Source organism: Lissotriton vulgaris, unplaced genomic scaffold (genome assembly GCF_964263255.1).
Source record: "Lissotriton vulgaris unplaced genomic scaffold, aLisVul1.2 SCAFFOLD_510, whole genome shotgun sequence".
Classification (NCBI taxonomy): Eukaryota; Metazoa; Chordata; class Amphibia; order Caudata; family Salamandridae; genus Lissotriton; species Lissotriton vulgaris.
Genome location: NW_028246922.1, coordinates 321588 through 345675, shown reverse-complemented (window position 1 = coordinate 345675; position 24088 = coordinate 321588). Strand labels below are relative to the sequence as shown.

Genomic DNA, 24088 nt, shown 5'->3' with positions numbered 1-24088 from the left:
TGACTTCAACCTCCACTGGAATGACCGCAACGACGCGGTGGTAAATAGTCTTAAAAATTTCCTCGATGCCCTTAACCTCACCCAAATATGCAACAGCCCGACCCACGAGAAAGGCTCTACCATCGACCTGATCATCTCCAAAGAGGTCTCTATCCAACTCGAATCCATCCAACCCTGTGACTGGTCAGATCATCATATTATCACATTCTTTATCAACGAAAAAGTCAAAGTCAACCCGTCGCAACTCTCCGAGCCCAAAGTCTGGAAAAGAGACTTGAAAAAGCTCAACCCAGGCTCTCTGCCCCCTAACAGTTGCAATCTCCTACTCCCACCTGCAGGCGCCTCGGACGTCCAAACTCTGACTGACCACTATCTCAACACTATGACCTCTATAATTAATGAGGCTGCACCTATGCAGCTAAAAAGAGTCTCTACTAAAATCTCCAAACCATGGTACGACGGGAGTCTCAACGAAGATAGAAGAGACATCGACGGCCCGGAAATGCTGGAACAGATATCGCCGGAGATGCGGTGTTACGGTTCCTTACGCACCAGAGATCCCGCTTAGACTCTGCGGGGCGCTTCCGCACGGAGGCTCGTGGCGCGGGCTGAGCGGCTGGGACCAGCAGGGGCTGTCATCCATAGGTGACCTGTACGAAAATGGAGTGATGTTGCCCTTCGACCTCCTGCAGGACCGCTTCGAACTGGCGGGTGGGGACTTCCTTCTTCATGCGGCTATAACGGCGGCGATCCGCAAACACTGGGGGGCGGGCATTTCGGAGCCACCATTGTCCCTGGGATGTCAGTACGTCGTGATGATGGCAGGGACGGTCAAAGCGGTCACCTGCCTGACTCGACGCATGGTCTCGGAATCCACCGCTCCGCTGCTGACCCTGAAGACGAAATGGGAGGCCGACCTGGCGACTGAGATCCCCGAAGAGGCCTGGAATGGTATACTGGAGGGGGCCCGGAACGGCACGCGCAACGCAAGGTTCCAGCTGGTGCACTTTTATGTCCTACATAGGGCGTATCTGACCCCTGATAAATTACATAAGTACTTCCCGGCTCACCCAGCGTCCTGTCCGCGCTGCCCGGCGGATCCCGCAGACTTCCGACACATGTTCTGGTCCTGTCCCGAGCTGGGGCCCTTCTGGGGGGAGGTGGTGGAGGTTCTGAGGGAGGTGACGGAGAGGGACCTGCAACTCACCATGGCACATTGCATACTACATTGGTTCCCACACACATCAAAGAACAAAGTCACTAGCAAGTTCCTGGACTTGGGGCTTCTCCTGGCGAAGCGGGCCATTACGTCCCAGTGGAAGGCGTCCCGGGGCCCCGTAGTAGAGCGCTGGAAGGCTGAACTGCTTAAATGGGCTAGATGTGAGGGTGAGCTTCGCCTGCGAGCTGCGCTCAGGATAGACAATGACTTGGCACTGGAGAGAGCCAGGGCGTGGGAGGGGCTGGTCCTAGATCTCACGCTCCTGGACGTGGAGGAGGAGGAATCCCCAGTACATAGCCCGGCTCCAGAGGGACGCCCGCCTGACGGGGGGGCGGCATAGACCCGCTCGGCTATTGCACTGCCCGTGCGTTCCATCGAGATGATTTACGGATGATTGCAGACGAATCCTGGTACCAGGCTTCGGGTCTGATCTTGGTGACAAGGTTGAGAGTTCAATTAGGTGATACTCTGGCACGCCTGTGGGGGTGGGGGGGCTGGGTAGGGGGCAGGGAGAGTTGGGGGGGGAATACTGGACGGGGAAGGCGGGGTAGGAAAAGTTGAGGGGGTTTAGGGGAAGGGGAGGGGGGTATGTTCACGGGAGTTGCACAGAAGCTCTTGGCTTCAACTGGACTTGGGACAGGGGAGAGGGAGTGTTAGGTACGAAAAGCAGCGCTGCCGTTTCCCATCCACTTGTTGGCTGTAGCCACGCACAGAATGCTCCAGCGCAGTTTCCTATGTACCTGCGATTTTGCCGCTCGACCTCCGGGGTGCGAGCTGAATGGCTGTGTGATACTGGGGAGTGGGAGCGGAGCTCACACTGAGCATCAAGGGGAATGGCATAAATTGTACTGTATAGTTATCTATCATTGCTGCAATAAAAAGATATTTAAAAAAAAAAAAAAAAACGAAGATAGAAGAGACATGCGAATGGCAGAACGGACCTGGAGATCAGCCCCCTCCGCAATGCACCTAAAAGAAAAAGAGAAACGCCTACTTCAGGAAAATAAAACGCTCAAAATCGGACTTCTTCAGCCTCCAACTCGACCAAGCAAAAAACCGCCCGAGAAAACTGTTTGAGCTAATCAAATCGCAATCCAAGGAGCAACCACAACCACTCAACACTGGGCGTGAGGCACCCTCCTGTGAAGACTTCGCTGCTTTCTTTATCCAAAAAACTGACAAAATAAAAAACGATCTCCTCATTGGCGCAAGCCTCTACTCCATACCCAAATGCCTAGCACCCGCTGAACCAAAAAACAATGCTACATGGTCAACCTTTGGCACATACTCGAAAGAAGAAATTGGCAAATTACTCAGCACCCTGAAACCATCCAATCACCTCACTGACCCCCTCCCTGCCTTCGCAGTAAAAGACTTTACCCCTTTGCTTCTCCCTCTCTGGACTAAAATCATCAACAGCTCTCTCCAACAAGGAAGCATACCTGACTCCCTCAAAGTTGGTCAGGTCACACCTCTACTAAAGAAACCAACAGCCGACCCCTCTGATCTCAACAATTACCGTCCCATCACCAATATCCCCACTCTCGCCAAACTGCTGGAAAAATGCGCACAACTACAATTGACTAAACACATTGAGCAATTCGATCTCCTCAACCCTCACCAGTCAGGCTTCCGAGCAGGACACAGCACAGAAACTGCTATGACTCACATAATTGACGACGCACTTCAAATGCTAGACCAAAACGACACCTGCCTCCTCATCCTTCTTGATCTCTCCTCAGCATTCGACACCGTTAAACATGAGAATCTACTAGAACTACTAAACACAAGAATGGGCTTATCTGGAACTGTCCTCAAATGGTTCACTTCCTTTCTTCACAACAGGTCGCAGAAATTCAAGAGCAACAACCTGATGTCCTCGCCAATACCTGTAACGCTAGGCGTCCCACAAGGATCTTCTCTATCCCCAACTTTGTTCAACCTAGTCATGGAACCTCTCACCACTTTGCTACAAGAATCCAATGTACACTTTCACATGTATGCCGATGACACCCAACTTTACCTCAAATTACAATCACCCAATGACATCCTGCTCCTGAACTCAACGATCAGATGCACCCAATCCTGGCTTGCCGACAATCACCTCAAACTCAATGCCCTGAAAACAGAGTTCCTTCTGATCTCACCTCCAGCGAAGATATCCACCACTCAACATTGGCTTAAACTCCTAACCGCACTCAATGTCCAACCCACCATCGTGAACTCAGCAAAATCTTTAGGCATAACACTCGACACCAATCTCAGCATGCAGCAACATATCAGCAAGGCAACAAAGGGAGCGAACTTCCAGATCAATACTCTGAGGAAACTTAAACCCTACCTCCCAGCCAAAGACTTCCAAACTGCAGTACAAGCACTAGTCATCCCACGAATTGAATACGGCAGCACCGCCCTCTGCGGACTCCCACTAACTACAACCGCACCACTAAAAGCTTCCCTAAATGCTGCAGCGAGACTCATCACTGGGTCGAAAAAGTACTCCCACATTACCCCTGACTTGAAGTCCCTGAATTGGCTGCCTTTTGAAGCCAGAATACATCTGAAAATCGCCTGCATGACACACAAGGCGGTACACCTAAACTCACCCGGCTACCTTGCTCAGAAATTGACAATCTCTGGGGGAATAAGAAACACGAGAGGCACAAACAATCTTCTGCTGAAACCTCGAAGATTCCGGAAGGAAAAAACATACAAGCGCTCCTTCTCAGGAATGGCGCCTAGGATTTGGAACTCACTCCGTCCCGAAACCAGGCTGATCTCCTCCACTACACTCTTTAAAAAAGAAGTAAAAGCTATCCTCATGGCTAAATACACTTGAACTGCTATCTCGAACTCTGTTAACACCCTGCACCGATCTGAACTACATGCTTGACCCCTTTACTTATTTGTATGAGTTGTCTTATTACTCACATGATTGGCTTTGCAGTCACCTATTTGTATTATTTGTACTGTGTGATCTATTGACTTACCTATTTGACTTTGTTCCCTCATGTACCCTTCTGTACTGTGTGATCTACTGATTTACCTATTTGACTTTGTTCCCTCATGTACCCTTCTGTACTGTGTGATCTATTGACTTACCTATTTGACTTTGTTCCCTCATGTACCCTTCTGTACTGTGTGATCTACTGATTTACCTATTTGACTTTGTTCCCTCATGTACCCTTCTATGTAAAGCGCTCTGATATCTGCGAAGATCTTGTTCGCGCTATATAAAACTTTGAAAATAAAATAAATAAATGACAGTATTTGGCTCTTACATTATCGGCTGTCTGAATACTTATCTATGTTAGTCCATTGTTTGTCTGCTTCTGGATCTAATTCATTGCACAGATGCTATACTATTGATTTCCAACTTGTTTATTGGGCTGTACACTAGGACTTGAGTGCCTCAATAACCTGCAACGCACCCACTACTGACTACTACTCTGCTTTCAACATTGTGTTTACTCACCCTCTGGGGTGCTATAATCTTATCCGTTTAGACATTGTACTGCTTCCATATTATTATTGTTTCTTGATTGTTATTACTCTGTATACTCGTGTATGATTGATACCCTATTTTTGCAACTCACTGTCTACAGAATCTCATATTGATTCAAGAGTCTTGTTTATCCTACCTACTGTTTCTGTAAAGCGCTCTGGTATCTGCAAAGATCTTGTTCGCGCTATATAAAACTTTAAAAATAAAATAAATAAATAAACTGCCCCCACCTCGTGAGTCAATGGTGTGAATACATTCCTCGGATAGTTTCCAGTTCTGGCTCTGTCTTGCCTCCTGGTGTTGATGGCTATTTATTATTAATAAGCATGGCGTCTGTGCCCCTCTCACCTCCACCTCACGCCCATCTTTGTGGCTTGTCTTGTGTTTTAAGGATGGCATATGTGCCCCTCTCACGCTCCACTTCACGTCCATCTTTGTGGCTTGTCTTGTGTTTTAAGGATGGCGTCTGTGCCCCTCTCACCTCCATCTCACGCCCATCTTTGTGGCCTGTCTTGTGTTTTAAGGATTGCGCCTGTGCCCCTCTCACTCTCAACCTCACGCCCATCGTTGCGGCTTGTCTTGTGTTTTAAGGATGGCAGCTGTGCCCCTCTCACGCTCCACCTCACGCCCACCTTTTCAGCTTGTCTTGTGTTTTAAGGATGGCGTCTGTGCCCCTCTCACCTCCATCTCACGCCCATCTTTGTGGCCTGTCTTGTGTTTTAAGGATTGCGCCTGTGCCCCTCTCACGCTCCACCTCACGCCCATCTTTGCGGCTTGTCTTGTGTTTTAAGGATGGCGTCTTTTCCCCTCTCACCTCCATCTCATGCCGATCTTTGCAGCTTGTCTTGTGTTTTAAGGATGGCGTCTGTACCCCTCTCACCTCCACCTCACGCCCATCTTTGAGGCCTGTCTTGTGTTTTAAGGATGCCGTCTGTGCCCCTCTCACGCTCCACCTCACGCCCATCTTTGAGGCCTGTCTTTGTGTTTTAAGGATGGCGTCTGTGCCCCTCTCACGCTCCACTTCACGTCCATCTTTGTGGCTTGTCTTGTGTTTTAAGGATGGCGTCTGTGCCCCTCTCACCTCCATCTCACGCCCATCTTTGTGGCCTGTCTTGTGTTTTAAGGATGGCATATGTGCCCCTCTCACGCTCCACTTCACGTCCATCTTTGTGGCTTGTCTTGTATTTTAAGGATGGCGTCTGTGCCCCTCTCACGCTCCACTTCACGTCCATCTTTGTGGCTTGTCTTGTGTTTTAAGGATGGCGTCTGTGCCCCTCTCACCTCCATCTCACGCCCATCTTTGTGGCCTGTCTTGTGTTTTAAGGATGGCGTCTGTGCCCCTCTCACCTCCATCTCGGTATACACCTGTTACAACGCAACTTTTACAACTACCTACTATTACAACGCAACTTTTACAACGCATACCATTACAACGCATTGCGCTGGGGGGCGCTCTAGGATAGGGAATACGTTTAATTTACTATCCAACACCTTCCCTAGTGTCCACGGGGACTGGAGTTGGAATAGTAAATTATACTTACCACTATCCAGCACCTCTAAGCGCTATGCGTTGTAATGGTATGCGTTGTAATGGTTGCGTTGTAATGGTAGGTAGTTGTAATGGTATGCGTTGTAACGTGGTACATCCCTCCATCTCACGCCCATCTTTGTGGCCTGTCTTGTGTTTTAAGGATGGCGTCTGTGCCCCTCTCACCTCCACCTCACGCCCATCTTTGTGGCCTGTCTTGTGTTTTAAGGATGGCGTCTGTGCCCCTCTCACGCTCCACCTCACGGCCTCTGTGCCCCTCTCACCTCCACCTCACGCCCATCTTTGTGGCTTGTCTTGTGTTTTAAGGATGGCGTCTGTGCCCCTCTCACGCTCCACCTCACGCCCATCTTTGTGGCTTGTCTTGTGTTTTAAGGATGGCGTCTGTGCCCCTCTCACCCTCCACCTCACGCCCATCTTTGCAGCTTGTCTTGTGTTTTAAGGATGGCAGCTGTGCCCACCTCACACCCATCTTTGTAGCTTGTCTTGTGTTTTAAGGATGGCAGCTGTGCCCACCTCACACCCATCTTTGCAGCTTGCCTTGTGTTTTAAGGATGGCGTCTGTGCCCCTCTCACGCTCCACCTCATGCCCATCTTTGTGGCTTGTCTTGTGTTTTAAGGATGGTATCTGTGCCCCTCTCACGCTCCACCTCACGCCCATCTTTGTGGCTTGTCTTGTGTTTTAAGGATGGCGTCTGTGCCCCTCTCACGCTCCACCTCACGCCCATCTTTGTGGCTTGTCTTGTGTTTTAAGGATGGTATCTGTGCCCCTCTCACGCTCCACCTCACGCCCATCTTTGTGGCTTGTCTTGTGTTTTAAGGATGGCGTCTGTGCCCCTCTCACGCTCCACCTCACGCCCATCTTTGTGGCTTGTCTTGTGTTTTAAGGATGGTATCTGTGCCCCTCTCACGCTCCACCTCACGCCCATCTTTGTGGCTTGTCTTGTGTTTTAAGGATGGTATCTGTGCCCCTCTCACGCTCCACCTCACGCCCATCTTTGTGGCTTGTCTTGTGTTTTAAGGATGGTGTCTGTGCCCCTCTCACGCTCCACCTCACGCCCATCTTTGTGGCTTGTCTTGTGTTTTAAGGATGGTATCTGTGCCCCTCTCACGCTCCACCTCACGCCCATCTTTGTGGCTTGTCTTGTGTTTTAAGGATGGCGTCTGTGCCCCTCTCACGCTCCACCTCACGGGCTCTGTGCCCCTCTCACGCTCCACCTCACGCCCATCTTTGTAGCTTGTCTTGTGTTTTAAGGATGGCAGCTGTGCCCACCTCACGCCCATCTTTGCGGCTTGTCTTGTGTTTTAAGGATGGCGTCTGTGCCCCTCTCACGCTCCACCTCACGCCCATCTTTGCAGCTTGCTTTGTGTTTTAAGGATGGCGTCTGTGCCCCTCTCACGCTCCACCTCACGCCCATCTTTGTGGCTTGTCTTGTGTTTTAAGGATGGTATCTGTGCCCCTCTCACGCTCTACCTCACGCCCATCTTTGCAGCTTGTCTTGTGTTTTAAGGATGGCAGCTGTGCCCCTCTCACCTCCACCTCACGCCCATCTTTGTGGCTTGTCTTGTGTTTTAAGGATGGCGTCTGTGCCCCTCTCACGCTCTACCTCACGCCCATCTTTGTGGCTTGTCTTGTGTTTTAATGATGGTATCTGTGCCCCTCTCACGCTCCACCTCACGCCCATCTTTGTGGCTTGTCTTGTGTTTTAAGGATGGTATCTGTGCCCCTCTCACGCTCCACCTCACGCCCATCTTTGTGGCTTGTCTTGTGTTTTAAGGATGGTATCTGTGCCCCTCTCACGCTCCACCTCACGCCCATCTTTGTGGCTTGTCTTGTGTTTTAAGGATGGCGTCTGTGCCCCTCTCACGCTCCACCTCACGGCCTCTGTGCCCCTCTCACGCTCCACCTCACGCCCATCTTTGTAGCTTGTCTTGTGTTTTAAGGATGGCAGCTGTGCCCACCTCACGCCCATCTTTGCGGCTTGTCTTGTGTTTTAAGGATGGCGTCTGTGCCCCTCTCACGCTCCACCTCATGCCCATCTTTGCAGCTTGCTTTGTGTTTTAAGGATGGCGTCTGTGCCCCTCTCACGCTCCACCTCACGCCCATCTTTGTGGCTTGTCTTGTGTTTTAAGGATGGTATCTGTGCCCCTCTCACGCTCTACCTCACGCCCATCTTTGCAGCTTGTCTTGTGTTTTAAGGATGGCAGCTGTGCCCCTCTCACCTCCACCTCACGCCCATCTTTGTGGCTTGTCTTGTGTTTTAAGGATGGCGTCTGTGCCCCTCTCACGCTCTACCTCACGCCCATCTTTGTGGCTTGTCTTGTGTTTTAAGGATGGTATCTGTGCCCCTCTCACGCTCCACCTCACGCCCATCTTTGCGGCTTGTCTTGTGTTTTAAGGATGGCGTCTGTGCCCCTCTCACGCTCCACCTCACGCCCATCTTTGTGGCTTGTCTTGTGTTTTAAGGATGGTATCTGTGCCCTTCTCACGCTCCACCTCACGCCCATCTTTGCGGCTTGTCTTGTGTTTTAAGGATGGTATCTGTGCCCCTCTCACGCTCCACCTCACGCCCATCTTTGTGGCTTGTCTTGTGTTTTAAGGATGGTATCTGTGCCCCTCTCACGCTCCACCTCACGCCCATCTTTGTGGCTTGTCTTGTGTTTTAAGGATGGCGTCTGTGCCCCTCTCACGCTCCACTTCACGCCCATCTTTGTGGCTTGTCTTGTGTCTCCACAGCCCCAGGGAGAGAGATTCCGTGCTGCGCCGTGCCCCCCACCTTCTGCCGTATGCCCTGGACCCCGGAGCCTGCCAGGGGGGGCACCCCGGAGCCGTGCAAGGCGATGCCACGTCAGGTGAGACCCCGCAGCCCTTAAATGCGCCTCAAGTGCCAGAATGAACAGCTACATCAGGACGTGTGGTGCGTGTGCTGTGCACGTGATGAAGGATAGTATGTGGGGGGCCTAGAAGGGGGGTGCGAGGGAAGGATAGAGGAGCAACGGAGCCCTAAAAAGGGGGGGGGTGCCAGGAAAGGACGGAAGAGCAACGGAGCCCTTAAGAGGGGGTGCCAGGAAGGACAGAGGAGGGAGTGATGCCTGCAGAGGGTGTGCCAGGGAAGGCCAGTAGTAAGGGAGCCCTGAAGTGGGGTGCCAGGGAAAGTCAGAAGGAGAAACACGCATTGGCATAGCCAATAGGTTTCGCCTTTTGGACCTTATAAGTGTTTAACCATGCAGCAGTTGATGTTGGTGCACCAGGGATATTGTGCTGCTGCATAACTTGATACTTACAAGGTCTTAAAAGCGAGACCTATTGGCTATGCCAATGCTTGTTTTTCTAGGTATGAATGCCAACAGAAACAGTCCTCATTTCAGCTATTTTTAGTTAGCAATCTTTGTTTAAGAAGGAAGTAATGTAACCCATCGTAGTTTTTCCCATTTCAATCTCAAGGTTATGGGTTCACTCTGTCAACAAGAGGATTTAATTCACTCATAAGCCTGAAACTGAGCCCACGTGAGGGAAGTGGGATTCGAGGGCATGCAGACCAAGTTTGTTCAGAATATCTGATTTTTCAGAACTACTATATTATGCAACTTATATCCACTCTCCGTATTTCAACAACTAGTTCGGAAAAAAAATATATATTTTATTGTAAATGCTTGCTGTGCTGGGGCCCCGAAGCACTGTACAGAACAGACATTTTTACACAGCTTGGTGGATAGTACATTCTCTTGCTGGTTTTCAAACTTGCGATGTGCAAGTCGCACAAGAATTTCAGTAGCAGGTACATTACCCCATTGAATTATTTTACTATCTTAGAAAGTCAAAAGTCGGTGACAAACAGAAACAAAAGCAATTTCTTACTGCATAATTTAGCAAATTTGAAAAACAGACATATCCCGGACTAATTTAAGGATAGTGTTTTTTTTTGCTTGCGGCTGATTATCTTTGTCACATTTCCAGAGAAAGAAGACTTTACATATCTGGAGGATGAACAATTATTTACAATGTAGGCTATTTCATTAAATGCATCTGTATTCACCACAAAAAATTGATCATGTTGGTGTATGCTGTATTTTTTCCTACCAGGGCTCGAGTCTGGGTACTACGCGGGTGGACGGCTTCCCCCCACTTATTTTACCGGGGGGACACCGTCCCCCCTGCGAAACAGCTGGATTTCACTCTTTGGCCTCTCTGAGACGAGGAGCTTGGCACCTTTCGTGACGTCACTTCCTTTTGTGACATCACTTCCAGTGACAGCGTCCATCCACTTCTTTTTTTAGGACTTGTGCCCTGTTTCCTACCGATGCACCTATACACTATCAATAAATATGGCCTTCGTGAGGGCAGTCCCAGCAGCAGACCTACTCTAGTGCCATCCGTTTCACTGTCCTGTATCCAACCGAAAGGTGCGTCCCAGACAGCGATGGACGCAGACAAAGCAGTTCTCTGCGCCCTGCCTCCGTCTGGCAGAACTGATCCTCAAGAGCGAATGCGCACCTCCATTCTTTTAAATCCGATAGCATACTTACTGAAGGTCAGTCCGACCGCGGCCCTCCTCAGTGAGAATCACAACACTCACTAAAACATTAAGAGGGCAGTGGCCTAGCCCAGGCATCCGCTGTGCTGAGCAGGCAGCCGCGCGGGCACACACTCAACGAACGAGGCGTAATGATATTTTAAATGGACAAGCAATACTCGACAGTTTACGAGCGCGCAGAGCGGGCACAAATATGCAGGCGCGCAGGGACATTATTATGAGGCTCACTATCATTAAGGCCTGCTCTGCAGTGATTTCAGTGCCACCCCCCAGTAGGTCAGAGGGCAAGGGCAGCTCAGGTCAGCTTTAGCAAACATTCTGGCGCAAACCAGTTAGTTGTACTGGTAAAATGTCAGCTAACCAGTTACAGGTGGCTCCGGCTGGCCCCAGATGTGTCCAACTTTTTTTATTTTTATACATTGCCTTTGTATGTGGATCACTGCATCAAGCAGCAAGATTACGTAAATGGCAACAAATAGTAAGATTTGCAACCAGGTATCCTTACTTTTTTCTTCTTCTGAAGTAGAACTACCTTCTATCCGCCCCTCCAGTTCGCACCCATCTCACAGCAGGTAGAGTTAGAGTGGCGAAGGCAGGCGTGGACACAAATCATGGACTCGGCCGCCAACCCCTTGACTTCAGGCTGGAGGCTGATGGTGCCCGGAGGCCTCCTGCAGCTCCGCGAAAGCAGGGTCAGCAGTAGAGAGATCAGAAGCCGATCATCAACAACTCTTTATCCGCGCAGAAACCCAAAAAACCTTTAAAATAACTAAAGAAAACATTTCTCGGGCGTGATGCGACTGCTACTAAGAACAATCATGAACCCTCAGATTGTGCTTGTCTTGCAGCAGCAGGGAAAGACCGAGAATGAGGTCTGTGAAAAACAACTTCACTGCAATCACAAGTTTGAGTGACTGAACTTGGCCTTTAGCAATGTCTTTTTGAAATTCCCGTACCTTCAAATCCATTGCTTAGTTCAAATGCATTGCAATGGGGAGTCTATAACCTGCCTCAGTGTCGAGCTTTTAAACTTGCTGACGGCAGGAAGAACTAGAATGGATGCGTCGGGCAAAAGTGAAACTGTAAACACCACGTTTGTTTAATTGACAGTGTTCATGCCTGGTCAGTACTCTGGTTAGCATTAACGTAACCAGTGCCAATAAAACGCATTCCGTGAAAACACGGCTTAAAAACTTCGGCGAAGCTCACTTGTGCTCTATGGATTTTTACAGATCTGTAATGTTGATTCATTAGGCAGCTATCATTTATGTGTCGTAAAGGTAGCCCGTGATTCCTTTAAGAGTTCAACAAAGAGGTTTGGCAACACACGGTCATTGAAGCGAGGCGCGCGTGGTAAGGGAAGGCCTTCACATGTTCAATAAAAGAAGCCAAAAGGCAGCTGTGCACATCACGCGCGCTTGTGCGCGTGATAGTAAGCTGGTTGCCTAAGCGCGCGTGGTAAGGGAGGGCCTTCTCACACGCGCAATAAAAGAACACAAATGGCAGCTGTGCACATCACACGCGCGCTTGTGCTCCTGATAGTAAGCTGGTCGCCAGGAAATTAGCACTTTTCAAAGCAGCTTCTAAATGCCTCAGCCAGGCCAGCGCATGCGCTGGATCTGGCCGAGACCTAAGCATGCGTGGTAAGGGAGGGCCTTCACACACACAATAAAAGAAGACATATGGCAGCTGTGCACAATGGTAGCTGTGCACATCACGCGCGCGCTTGTGCGCGTGATAGTAAGCTGGTCGCCAGGAAAGTAGCACTTTTGAAAGCAGCTACTAAATGTCTCGGCTAGACTACTGCATGCGCTGGATCAGGCCAATACCTAAAAAGTGGTCCTTAAAGAAAGGGTGGCTGGGGCAGGACAGAGAAGCATGGGAGGTATAAAGGGGGAGGGTGTCAGGGAAGGAAAGAAGGAGTAAGTGAGCCCTGAAGAGGGGGTGCCAGGGAAGGAAAGAGGGAGTAAGGGAGCCCTGACAGGGGGTGTCATAGAAGGACAAGGGAGCCCTGAAAAGGGGGTGCCAGGGGAGGGCAGAAGGAGTAAGAGAGCCCTGAAGGGGGGGACAGGGAAAGACAGGAGGAGTAAGGGAGCCCTGAAGGGGGTACCAGGGAAGGACAGAGGAGCAAGGGGCCTGAAGGGGGGTGCCAGGGTATGAAAGAAGGAGTAAGGGAGCCCTGAATAAGGGGTACCAAGGAAGGACAGAAGGAGTAAGGGAGGCCTGAAGAGGGGGGTGTCAGGGTAAGAAAGGAGTAAGGGAGCCCTGAAAGGGGGTGCCATGTTAGGACAGAAGGAGTAAGGGGTCCGGGGGGGGGAGGGGGTACCAGCAGATGGGGGCAGATGTCTTTCCTGCCGTGGGGTGTGACGGGGAAGGTAGCTGCATGTTTTCATGTCTTCTTGCACACTTCAGTGTTGTTGGCAATGTGTGGAGGTGATTCCAGCAGCAGCACTAATGGCATAGCGCCTCACCTCCCCCACCCTGACTCAAGGCCCATCCATCCCCTGCACCGTTCAAACCCAGGGTCCACCCCCCCCCCCCCTCCGGGGCAAGTCACACCCCAGGGTTCAAGCCCCTCCTCCCCACTTCCAGGGCCATGCACACCCCAGGGTTCACACACCCCTCCGGGGCCTTTCACACCCAGGGTTCACCCCCCCCACACACACCCCCCTTCACCCTCCGGGGCCATTCACACCTGAGCAGACACACAGGGGCCAGTCTCCCCTTCGCGGCACCGGTCTGGGGGTGTCGCTCAGTCTGCAGACTCACTCTGGGGTCTTCATTCAGATTCTAAATGACCCCTCGTTTCATCCGTCTAACAAGGAGGGGGGGCGATGCCGGCCCCAATGGGGGGTCTTGTGGGGGGTGCTGTGGGTCTGGGGCTGGCTCCAGCGAGTCTGAGGGTGTCTCGTGCACAGATTCGAAGAGGTCACAGATACTTGAGGTCTCCATACTAAAGCATACCATGTTGTTATTCTTGTATTATAAAGCGCTGTTTCCACGCCTCCGGGCTTCAGTGCGCTGTGCAGAGGGAGCGTGTGCAGACGCTTTGCACAGTGAACCTCACGGTGACTGGTGACCCGAGGGAGCGAGCACCCGGGGTCTGACCGGCACAGTGCACTGTTAAGGTGCCAAGAAAGTGCATGGGCAGGGAGGCGGAGGAAAGCAGTTCACTGTCCAACAGAAGTCCCGGCCACGCGCGGGAATGTTCCAGAAGTGGCAGGAGGAGATGTGGAGGCAGGAAGAGGGGGCTGGTGTCTGTTCACGCGTGCCCGCCCTCCGGTCAGGATGTGGCAGAATAGATGGACTGCCATGACTTTGGCAGCGTCATCCGGTGATGGTGCGGCCACCGGGTGAAGTGCCAAGTGATGTAAAGTGCCACAGGTGCGCGTGGATAGCCTGGCTGTGAGGCTGAGCGCACTCGGGTGCAGTCGAGTTGTGTAAGCTGTCCGTGAAGGCTCGTGTGTGTCCGAGTGCATACGGCTCCAGTTTGAGCAGACTCTCACGCGGCGATGACATGTCCCAGGCACACCATCACCTGGGCTCGGGCCGTGCACGCACACAAGAGGGCGAGTCCTGGTCCGGAGGCTGGACAGACAGATGTTGGTAAGAGGTTCTACCTTCAGCCCATCAGGCTGGGCACAGTGTGCCAGGCATCCGGGATAGGTTTGCTGCCCTCAGGTGCCGCGCGTCCAGCGCCTCGAGGTCTCCCTCTGGCGCCCCGAGGCCTCCGTCGCCTCGAGGCATTCTTACTGGCGTCTCAAGGCCTTCCCACTGGCGCGCGTCCAGCACCTCGAGGCCTTCCCTCTGGCGCCTCGAGGCCTTCCCTCTGGCGCCTCGAGGCCTCCCTCTGGCGCCTCGAGGCATTCCCACTGGCGTCTCGAGGCATTCCCACTGGCGTCTCGAGGCCTTCCCACTGGCGCCTCGAGGCCTTCCCACTGGCGCGCGTCCAGCACCTCGAGGCCTCCCTCTGGCGCCTCGAGGCCTTCCCACTGGCGCGCGTCCAGCACCTCGAGGCCTTCCTCTGGCGCCTTGAGGCCTTCCGTCTGGCACCTCGAGGTCTTCCCACTGGCGCCTCGAGGACTTCCCACTGGCACCTCGAGGCCTCCCTGGCGCCTCGAGGCCTTCCCACCGGCGCGGCCCTCCCACCGGCGCCTCGAGGCCTCCCTCTGGCGCGGGCCCAGCATCTGTGTCGCTGCCTTCCTGACTCTCCTGCCGGATCCGAGCTCTCCATGTGTCCGGTTGGCCTCTCTTGGCAGTGACGCCTCGCTGGCCAGCCCTAGGACCTGTAGTGCGACCTGGAGGCGGGTCTGTGCAGGTGAGGTGCACAGAGGGAGACAGTGGCGGCTCCTCCACTATGGTGGAGGAGCGTCGCCTCACTGCTTTTAAGCAGTGCAAATGAAGGAAACATGAAATGACAATAACTGTGAGTTATTTTATATTTCCTGCTGCTTTGCAGGCGGCCGGGGCTGCTCTGCCCACAGAGCAGGGCAGGGGAGGAGTGGGCTGCCCACTCCTAAGTGCACATGACTGGCCCGCCAAGCAGTCATGCACACCTTCCCTGTTCTCCACGCCGGCTAGAGTGACCAAACGTCCGTAAATTTCAACGGACCGTACGTAATTGGGACCTCACGTCCATTGTCCGCGAGGATCCCTTTTACGGACACCTTTTGACCTTAGGGGAACAGCACTGCTCCCCTGCCAGAAGCCTCAACTCCCTGATGGGGCGCCTCGCACTCCTCTGAGCGCAAGAGCAGCCCCACCCGCCCATTGTCACTCTGTCTGCGGCTGATTGCCACATACAGAATGACAACGGGCCGGTCTGGGCCGGTAAAGCATGTGGTGGGCCCCTCCAGCCTCAGGCATCCCGTCAGACGGAAGAAATGTACTATACCACCCTTGCTGCTACCAGAGAATCCAGTTAATCAAAACAAGGCGGTGAAGAAGTTAAAACAAGCATTGGGAATGCAATAGGTCTCGGATTTATTTGAGTTTGAGCTACTGGCATTGTAAATGGCAATGTCTTTTCGCCATGTGTTCTGGAGTGTGTGCATGTGGTGTGTAGTGGAATTATGTGGGTTGGATTGGAATTGTAGCAATGGTGGCATGCTGCGCTTCAGATGAATATGTTTAAAAGTAAAGTGCACCATACTGTACATGTATTTATATAGCGCAAATCACCGACCCGGTATCTAAGCGCTTGCTTAGGGAACCCGTCCTGGTATTCCCCTGTGAGATAACCCCGGCATGGTATCCACAAGGTGAAAGCCAGGCATCCCACCGCGAGGGGCCGTTGTAGAGATTAAGCAAGCTATTGCCCAGAGTCACAGAGTGTGAACCCGTGAGTCGAGTAGGCACCGGAGCGAGAATTGTCGAGTCCATGGAATTTTGAGCCCAAGACCCGCCGAGGCGGTAATTGAACCCTGGTCCAGGGCCGATCTCAGCTTCCGGGTCTGCCGCCTCTAACCCCTGAGACACACTTCTCCACTTCTCTACTGCGATTGCTACAATAGGTAATTGTGGATGCGTTAACAATTGATGTGTGCACTGATGGCTGGTGGTGTGGGTGCCTGGTAAAAGCGTGCACAGACAGCTGGTGGTGTGTGTGCCTGGTGAAAGCAAGCACTGATGGCTGGTGGTGTTTGTGCCCGGTGAAAGCGTGAACTGATGGCTGGTGGTGTTTGTGCCCGGTGAAAGCGTGCACTGACGTCTGGTGTTTTGTGCCCGGTGAAAGCGTGCACTGACGGCTGGTGGTGTGTGTGTGTGGTGGTGAGTGTGTGGTGGTGAGTGTGTGGTGGTGAGTGTGTGGTGGTGAGTGTGTGGTGGTGAGTGTGTGGTAGTGAGAGTGGTGTGTGTGTGGTTTGTGTGTACGGTCTTATGTGTGTGTGTGTGTGGTGGACTTAGTTCGAGTTTTCGTACCCTGCACACTCACACACTGCTCACCCTTCACACTCACACAATGTTCACCCTGCACACACACACTGCTCACCCTGCACACACACACTGCTCACCCTGCACACTCACACACTGTTCACCCTGCACACTCACACTGTTCACCATGCACACTCTCGCACTGCTCACCCTACACACACACTGCTCACCCTACACACTCACACACTGCTCACCCTGCACACTCACACACTGCTCACCCTGCACACTCGCACACTGCTCACCCTACGTAATGCGAAAAGACCTAGCTCTGCCCTTTGGCCTGTGTTGTAATCGTACAGTAGGTTGTGAGTAGTTTGATTGATTGGTTGGGGTGTCCCCTCCTTGCTGCTCCCCTCACAGACTCAATGAAGCTCCTAAAACACATGTTCAGCTGTTCTTTGTTTTAGCTCCTGTGTGTCAGTGCACTGTGTAAGCGCACAAGCATACCCTGCTCTCTCTGGAACACTCACACTGCTGAGTCACTCTCACTCTGCAGTCACACTCACTCTACAGTCACTCTCACTCTACAGTCACACTCACTCTACAGTCACACTCACTCTACAGTCACTCTCACTCTACAGTCACTCTCACTCTACAGTCACTCTCACTCTACAGTCACTCTCACTCTACAGTCACTCTCACTCTACAGTCACTCTCACTCTACAGTCACTCACTCTGCAGTCACTCACTCTGCAGTCACTCACTCTGCAGTCACTCACTCTGCAGTCACTCACTCTGCAGTCACTCACTCTGCAGTCACTCACTCTGCAGTCACTCTCACTCATGCAGTCACTCTCACTCATGCAGTCACTCTCACTCTGCTGTCACTCATGCAGTCACTCGCATCACTTTTCACAAATGATAATGAGTTTTGAAAAGGAGACACGCTTATCTCTTGCTGTCAGTTGTTCTTGTCTAGTTAAGAAATAATGTGCGAAAACTGCTCTTTTGTTTTGTGCAAAAATTTTGGCAACAGAAGAAATGAACACTCGTTTAATAAAAACGAATAAGACTGATTTTTGCTTTGATGGAGGAAGCAGCTGCCTGTTTTCATTTTCTGCAGAGCAGGAAAAGCCATCAATATAATACGCAGCTTAGAAGCACCCATCCACTGCGTCTGTAAGGATACTGGCTATCCCCTCTGTGAGAAGTTCCCGCCCCCCCGCTGTATCTCCCGTCCTTCGTCGCCTTGCTGCCGTTTTTTCTGTTGTTGTCTGCTGTACTTGTGTGCCCCGTCCTTGGTCTCCTTGCTATTACTGTGTACTGTTAAATATATTTTTTCCTCCCCCTGCGCCGATCACCTCGCTCTGCCCCTGTGACCCCCGCACCCCGCTTCCCGCCGCCGTGCTCACGGCCACGCCCCTTTTGCCTTCTGTGCCCTCCCCGCTCCCGCCTTCCAGCTGCTCCGCCCTCCCTCCCACTTCGCCATATATAGCGACAGCACGTACGCACAGCGTGCACGCGCAGCGTGCACGCGCAGCGGGCGTGACGATTGTGCGCCGAAGGCGCGCCAAAGGTAAGCCCGTCTGCGCCCGTCCGCGCCTGGACCGCGCCCAGCGCCCGGACCCCTGTCTCCCGCAGTCACCAGCCCTCCCGCCGGACCTACGCCGCCACCGAATTCAACGCACTCAACGCCGGCCGATTCCCGGGCTGCTACCGAGACGCACCCACGGACCCTTCTGCTGCAACTCCTGCAAGTTCACCTGCATCCGGACCTGCACCACTCCAGCAGTGCCCAAGACCTCGACGAGCAACAGCAGCAGCCACCTGAAGTGCATCCTGCTCAACACCCGCTCCGTCCACAGACACGCCGTCGAGCTCTGGAACCTGCTCGACACCACAGCCCCAGACATCGCCTTCCTCACGGAAACCTGGATGAACGCCTCCTCAGCGCCCGACATCGCCATCGCCATCCTGGACGGCTACAAGATCATCCGGAGGGACCGCGTCAACCAGACAGGAGGAGGCATCGCCATCATCCACAGGAACTCCATCCGCATCACGACCAACACCGACGACACCCTCGCACCCGCCGAGCACCTGCACTTCCAAATCCACACCAACCCCAAGACCACCCTCAGAGGCACCCTCATCTACAGACCCCCGGGACCATGCGCACAATTCAGCGAGGACATCGCCAACTTCGTCAGCCCGCATGCCCTCCCCTCCGTTGACTACATCCTCCTCGGGGACCTCAACTTCCACCTGGAGAACAACAACGACCGCAACACCACCACCCTGCTGGACAACCTCGCTAACCTCGGACTCAAGCAACTGGTGACCACCCCCACCCACTACACCGGACACACACTCGACCCCATCTTCACATCCAGCAAGGACATCACCTTCAGCCACGCCACCGGACTCCACTGGACGGACCACAGCTGCGTCCACTTCAGCTTCAAAAGGACCACGATCCACCTCTGACAGCAACAGGTTGCACGCAGAAGCTGGAACAAGATCACAGCCGACCAGCTCGCGACTTCCCTGCGCAACGAACCCCAGCCAAGCGGCCACCAACCTCACGAAGTGGATCAGCAACTGCGCAGACGACCTCGCCCCTCTGAAGATCCAGCCTAGCAGACCCGGCAGCAAGAAAGCCCCATGGTTCACCGACGAACTCAAGAGCTCCAAGAAGAGCTGCATAGCCCTTGAGAATGCCTGGCGCAGAGATCCAACAGCGGACAACATGACTGCCCTCAAGCTCGCCACCCGAAAGCACCACCAACTGATCCACACCACCAAGAAAACTGCATTCAAGGAATGACTGGACAACAATGCACACAACTGCAAGGAACTCTTCAACATCGTTAAAGAGCTCTCCAACCCCAACGCCGGAAACAACAACATCACCCCTTCGCAAGACCTCTGCAACTCCCTCGCCTCCTACTTCCACAACAAGATCGCGGACATACACAACAGCTTCAGCACTCAACCGACGCACGCCATGACTGAACCACCGCCCCCCACCACCACCCTCCGCGCCTGGACCCCGATCAGCACCGAAGACACCATCCGCACGATGAACTCCATCCACTCCGGATCTCAGACCGACCCTTGCCCTCACCACGTCTTCAACAAAGCCGACGCTGTCATCTCACCCCACCTGCGGGACATCAACACCTCCTTCAACACCGCTACCTTCCCGGAGAGCTGGAAGCACGCCAAACTCAGCGCCCTACTAAAGACACCATCAGCCGACCCCACCGACCTCAAGAACTACCGGCCCATCTCGCTGCTCCCGTTTCCCGCAAAAGTCATCGAGAAGACCGTCAACAAGCAGCTGGCCGCCATCCTCGAGACGAACGGATCCCTCGACTTTTCGCAGTCTGGCTTCCGGGCCAACCACAGCACCGAGACCGCCCTGATCGCAGCAAACGATGACATCCGTGCCCTGCTCGACAACGGAGAAACAGCGGCCCTCATCCTCCTAGACCTCTCCGCGGCCTTCGACATTGTCTGCCACCGTACCCTAGTACAGCGCCTCAGCAACGTCGGAATCCAGGAGAAGGCACTGGAGTGGATCATCTCCTTCCTCGCCGGAAGGACACAGAGAGTCCGCCTCCCCCGTTCAGATCAGAAGCCACCAAAGTCATCTGCGGCGTTCCTCAAGGCTCCTCGCTCAGCCCAACCCTCTTCAACGTCTACATGAGTCCCCTCGCAGCCATCGCACGCCAGCACAACCTCAACATCATCTCCTACGCCGACGACACCCAGCTGATCCTCTCCCTCACCAACGACCCCGCCACCGCCAGAGCCAACCTACACGAAGGGATGAAAGAGGTAGCCGAATGGATGAAGAACAGCCACCTGAAACTGAACTCGGACAAGACGGAAGTCCTCATCCTGGGATCCTCACCCTCCGCCTGGGACGACTCCTGATGGCCCCCCGCCCTAGGCAGCACACCCAAACCAACAGACCATGCACGCAACCTGGGCTTCATCCTGGACTCCTCGCTCTCCATGACCAGACAAGTCAACGCCGTCTCCTCGTCGTGGTTCAACATCCTACGCATGCTACGCAAGATCTTCCGGTGGATCCCCACCGAGACCAGGAAGACGGTCACCCAGGCCCTCGTCACCAGCCGACTGGACTATGGCAACTCCCTCTACGCCAAAACCACCGCCAAACTCCAGAAGAGACTCCAGCGGATCCAGAACGCCTCAGCATGACTCATTCTGGACATCCCCCGTTGCAACCACATCTCCGGACACCTGAGAGACCTGCACTGGCTCCCGGTCAACAAGAGAATCACATTCCGACTCCTCACTCACGCACACAAAGCCCTACACAACCAAGGCCCAGGATACCTCAACAGCCGCCTCAACTTCTACGCTCCCAAACGCCAGCTTCGATCGACCGGCCACGCCCTCGCCGCCGTCCCCCGCATCCGAAGAGCCACCACGGGGGTAGGTCCTTCTCCTACCTCGCCGCCAAGACTTGGAACTCCCTCCCGACCCACATCCGCCTGACCCAGGACCACCTCGCCTTCAGGAAGCAGCTCAAGACCTGGCTGTTCGAGCAGTAGCAGACCCCCCTCCCCCAGCGCCTTGAGACCCTCCGGGTGAGTAGTGCGCTATGCAAATGCTTTGATTGATTGATTGATTGAATATGAATGCACCTAGGAAAAAGCACGCATGAGCAGCGTGGAATTCCTAGGTACATTCTGAGAAGCCCTCAGAAAAGGACTCTGGGCTACGCCCACTGCTAACGCAGTGGCTAGGCCCGAGACCTAAAAAGGGTTATAGATCTTTCAGAGTCTCATCATTTTAGAAGTGATGCATTTTCAATAATATATTCAACGAAGCTACGGTTGCTGCTTTTTTATTTCATGCCACTAACAACCATTGAAAAAAAGCCTATAGTTCTGGATTATTGGAGGTGTAACATTACTTGCTGTATTATATATCTGAACGCAATGACAGAAGCCGCAAAATACCAGTCAGGCTGCACTCTATGCTAAGCACAGATTTTTGGTTTAGGTGTTTGTGATCCTGTCCCGCGTCCAACCCCGCCGGGACTACACACCCCTCCCGACTCACCGGTATCCAGGGGCCCCCACAACAATCCCCGCTACCGAAAGCCCGTAACACACCACCATGACGGAGCGGCAACAGTGACTCGAAGTATCCCGCCCCTCTCTTCCATGCAGGAACCAATCCCCGGACGCCGCCAACAGGAAGCAATTGAATGCAACCCCGGAAGTCCCGCCCCTACAACAGTGAAAAGCAACCCCAGCGCCCAGGACCCGGTCGGAGTATCGTGGCAGGATTCTCAGGCAGACGGAGAGGACGACGGAGCAGAGAGAGCGGAAGAAGACGTATGGTCAGAAGATTGGTGGAGTCCCTGAGGAGGTGGCTGAAGAGCGGCCGTAGTCCATCGGAGGGCTACGGCGGACCGCGTGAGTACCTAGTACCCCTTTCTGAACACCCTAGGTGCTCAGTGTATATAGTGTAAAGTCTCTCCTATTTAGACACGGAGCACGCTAGAGATACTCTCACTGTATATTTTTGTAAAGCACGTTCACTGCATTGCCCGCTCCCCTCACTCACCCTTCGGACACCCTCCCTATTCCCTTCCTCCTCCTTCGCCCTCCTTCCTCCCCTTTTTCCGCACTTATCTTCGTTTCTTGGTCCCACACGTATCCGGTGGTGGTGTCGGAAGTACTGCTGTTCCACAGTACTGGTCTAACGGTCCCTTCTTTCTCTTATTGCCCTCCGAGGTACCTCCCCGACATCTGATCCAACGCGAAGGCCAACAAGACGGGATCCGGGACAAGGAAAGAAGGACCGGACAAAGACCCTCCCCTCGGAAGTACAAGACCCGACGTCCCGGGACTCACACCACCTGTTGTTCTGGGACTTACTTGTATACTTTAATAAACCACCATAGCCCACTATATACGGCCTCCTTGCCTGCTATTTCAGCCTGCGACAACCGCCCCTTCACAGTTGGTGTCAGAAGTGGGATACGCTGAAAGCATGGAGGCCGTCATGAAACGCATGGCAGACTCCCAGGAACAACTCGGGAAGTTAATGGAACAATTCCTAAAGACCGCAGAGGACGACCGCGGCCAGCTCCATGACGTGCTCAAGGGTCAAGGAACTGTACAGGAACAGGCCCTGGGCAAACTAGCCGACGCTATCGGACAACCAAGACCAACAGCCTCCCTGCCTTCCGTAGTGCTACAGAAGTACGTCCCGGGGGAAGACCCGGACTACTTCTTTACGAACTTTGAGAGACTCGCGCAGGCAGCAAACTGGCCCGCAGATCGATGGGGCCAATACCTCGGACCCCTTCTGACGGGGGATTTACAGGCCGCCTACCAGCAGGCCAATATCCAGGGCAACAATCCCTACGCCGACATTAAACGCTGTATCCTGGAACGTCTTGGTGTTGATGACGACACGTACAGGATAAGGTTACGACAGGCCAAAGAAGGACCCCAAGAAAATCCCCGGGCTCTGTCCTTCCGGATTAAGGACCTCACTAACCGGTGGCTGAGACCAGAGACCTCCACCAAAGAAGACATCCTAGAAAAAATCTACTTGGAACAGTTCTTGAACTCCCTACACCCACCAACCCAGAGATGGGTGCGCCAACACACCAGGCTCAACCTCGAGACGGCGGTTGAAATAGCCTGTGCTTATGGACGGGCCCAAGACATGCAACGTCACAAGGAAGAGCCCGTCCACCGACCACATCCCCTGCAATCCATCCGTCCTCCCCGTCCCCTGTTACCCCGAAGACAAGAACCAACACCTCTAATGCCCTCTCCGATCCCGTACAGGCCTCCCAATCCAGGCCCTCAGTGCTACAACTGCGGCAACTTTGGACACATTGCACGGGTGTGCCCCCAGAAGGAGGTACCGATGGAGATAGGCTTTGCTAGGAACTACGTATGTCATGTACCAGGGGACACACCCCCTGCCTTCCATTGCCCCGTGTCTATTGAAGGCCAGGAGGTTCTCGCCCTTGCCGACACTGGCTGCCGTCAGAGTGTCCTCCGTCCTCAAGATCTGACTCTATCCCTTGGGAAACCTACCGGAATGGTGGCTATACAGTGCGTCCACGGGGACACAAAACAGTACCCCACCGCTCAGGTACGAGTGCAGCACCCCGGAGACCCTGGTACTGACCTCACAGTCGGTCTTGTGCCGGCCTTGCCCGAACAAGCCATCCTGGGAAGCGATTATCCTGGCCTACCCCAGCTCCTTCAGGATACCACCGACTCCCTTGTCCAGTGGTGGAAAGAGGCACCATATTCCCAAGGTTTGCCTACGACCCTTAAGGAGATCAAACCACGGAAAACAAAGACCCAGAAAAGGAAGGAGAAGAACAACCCAGCCTA

At 53.4% G+C, this 24088-nt stretch overlaps 1 protein-coding gene across 1 annotated transcript in view; it reads left to right on the top strand.

Annotated features, from left to right (window-relative positions):
• Positions 1-24088, top strand: part of SAP25 (Sin3A associated protein 25) — a 127376-nt gene that overhangs the window by 29536 nt on the left and 73752 nt on the right. The window contains exon 3 of the mRNA XM_086949595.1: positions 9008-9123. Coding sequence (XP_086805721.1) covers positions 9008-9123 — 116 coding nt within the window. The remainder of the gene's footprint in view (positions 1-9007; positions 9124-24088) is intronic.